Source organism: Phoxinus phoxinus (assembly GCF_949152265.1).
Source record: "Phoxinus phoxinus genome assembly, chromosome: 12".
Lineage (NCBI taxonomy): Eukaryota > Metazoa > Chordata > Actinopteri > Cypriniformes > Leuciscidae > Phoxinus > Phoxinus phoxinus.
Genome location: NC_136887.1, coordinates 34,916,126 through 34,918,718, shown reverse-complemented (window position 1 = coordinate 34,918,718; position 2,593 = coordinate 34,916,126). Strand labels below are relative to the sequence as shown.

Genomic DNA, 2,593 nt, shown 5'->3' with positions numbered 1-2,593 from the left:
ATCATCATCATCATCATCATCATCATCATTATGGATTTGACATGCAAATATTCAGAGTGTGAAGATGATGAGAATCTGATACTTTTAGGAAAGAAAGAGGAAGATCAAAGCGTGCGAATGAGAAGATTTAGAGAAGGACATGAAGACACAGCAGAAGATTGAAGAGGTCTCGTCACATCTATGAGGATCACTCCACAATCTACAAGACTTTCACATCCATCCAGCACTGATTTTTTATTTCACATATCAGCTCTTGGTATATTACTTTAGTTGGTGGGTTGCAGTTCTTATTGGATGTTTTAACTGTTGAAAACTGTTCTTCTTGATCTGTGTCTCAGTTTTGCAGTGTCTGATGTTTTGCTCTCTGTGGTTTTAAACTTCTGCTTGCATTTGCAGTTTTTTTAAATGACTTTTAACATGTTTAGCCGCATTCGTGCCTTTTTCTTCACAAGATCTTTGTCATTATGATATTGCTATGCACATTGTTCTTTAAGGATTGTAAATAGAATCTGTGTTGATATTGCTAAGATTAACTTGGTATTGAGTTAAATGAAAATAAAATAATTTGAAATTAAACTGTTTTTCACTTTTTTTTAAGTTTATTTAATATAGACATAGTCAATTTTCACAGAAATATCCACAGAAAGCACACATTAATCACACTTGGAATTTTGCAATATGAAAGTCAATTATAAAATGTACTTTAGTAAATGTGTCCATCTGTAACTCCTGTTTCCTCCTGCAGGTGTCGCTAGTAACCAGGAATATGTCTAGTTTATTTATTTGACAGATTTAAATCTGCACTACAGAACTTTAGCCTCTCTATCTATGTATGAAACATAAATGCAGCCATGCATGCCATGTGCAGAGTAGTTTTGTGCACAGATGAATCTGAGGGTTTGAGAATCATCCGATAATCACTGTATCAGAGCGGATCTGTCCAGATCTCATTAGATAGATACCAATCAATATGAAATATATCTATCGTGGCTGTAATGAAGCACACAACGAAGGAAATCCTAAAACAGATCTTTAATGTAATAATTAACACAAACAGGAGTAACTAGGAGAAAAATAACCACTTAACCATAAACATTAAACAATGCAAGACAAGGAACACACTGAAACAGAGGGCTTAAATACACAGAAAAAAACTCAAATCTAATCTGTAACCTGGGAAACAAACAGGCAGGGAACAGAGGAGAGATCAGCTAATTAACAAACTAACATCATACAGAAACTACACAATGAAAATTAAAGCAAAACAGAACATACACGTGACATTTCACCCCCCTGCCAGAAGGCGCATCCTCGCGCCATAATAAGTCCAACAGTGGAGGGAGGGTGGGCGTCCAGGAGGCTGACGAGGGGCTGGAGAAGGGCATGGCCAAGTTGGCTTAGGCAAGACAGGAATCCTCCTGGGAGGCGCTGGTAGTTCAGGGAGCCTGGGAGGATCTGCCTCCGAGGCCTTGACCCTGGAGCTTGGCTCGACCACTATGGCCGGGGAAGTATTTTTCTTGGGAGGAGCTATTGGGTTGAGAACTGGAGCGGACTCTGGAGTAGATTCATGAGCTGGAGCAGACTCTGGAGTGGGCTCATGAGCAAAAGCGGACTCTGGAGCGGACTCATGGGCTGGGGCAGACTCTGGAGCGGACTCTGGAGTGGGCTCATGGGCAAAAGCGGACTCTGGAGTGGGCTCATGGGCAAAAGCGGACTCTGGAGCGGGCTCATGGGCTGGGGCAGACTCTGGAGCGGACTCTGGAGTGGGCTCATGGGCAAAAGCGGACTCTGGAGTGGGCTCATGAGCTGGATCGGACTCTGGAGTGGACTCATGAGCTGGAGCAGACTCTGGAGTGGGCTCATGTGCAAAAGCGGACTCTGGAGCGTACTCATGGGCTTGGGCAGACTCTGGACAGGGCTCATGGGCAAAAGCAGGCTCTGAAACGGACTCTGGATTGGGGTCATAGGCTAGAGCAGACTCAAGAGAGGGCTCATAGGCTAGAGCAGACTCTGGAACGGACTCTGGAGTGGGCTCAGAGGTTGAAGCAGACTCTTAAGCGGGCTCATGGGCAAAAGCGGACTCTGGAGCGGGCTCTGAAACGGACTCTGGAGTGGGCTCATAGGCTAGAGCAGACTCTGGAGAGGGCTCATGGGCAAAAGCGGACTCTGGAGCGGGCTCTGAAACGGACTCTGGAGTGGGCTCATAGGCTAGAGCAGACTCTGGAGAGGGCTCATGGGCAAAAGCGGACTCTGGAGCGGGCTCTGAAACGGACTCTGGAGTGGGCTCATAGGCTAGAGCAGACTCTAGAGAGGGCTCATGGGCAAAAGCGGACTCTGGAGCGGGCTCATGGGCTGGAGCAGACTCTGAAGAGGGCTCATGGGCAAAATCAGACTATGGAGTGGGCTCATTGGCTGGAGCGGATTCTGAAGCGGGCTCATAGGCTAGAGCAGACTCTGGAGAGGGCTCATGGGCAAAAGTGGACTCTGGAGCGGGCTCTGAAGCGGACTCTGGAGTGGGCTCATAGGCTAGAGCAGACTCTGGAGAGGGCTCATGGGCAAAAGCGGACTCTGGAGCGGGCTCATGGGCTGGAGC

General features: G+C 46.8%; 1 protein-coding gene across 1 annotated transcript in view; it reads left to right on the top strand.

Annotated features, from left to right (window-relative positions):
- Nucleotides 1-573, top strand: part of LOC307007684 (uncharacterized protein) — an 8,769-nt gene extending 8,196 nt beyond the window's left edge. Inside the window, exon 4 of the mRNA XM_079629950.1 lies at nt 89-573. Within this exon, the coding sequence (XP_079486076.1) occupies nt 89-162 (74 nt within the window). The 3' untranslated portion in view covers nt 163-573. The remainder of the gene's footprint in view (nt 1-88) is intronic.
- The last annotated feature ends 2,020 nt before the right edge of the window (nt 574-2,593 follow it).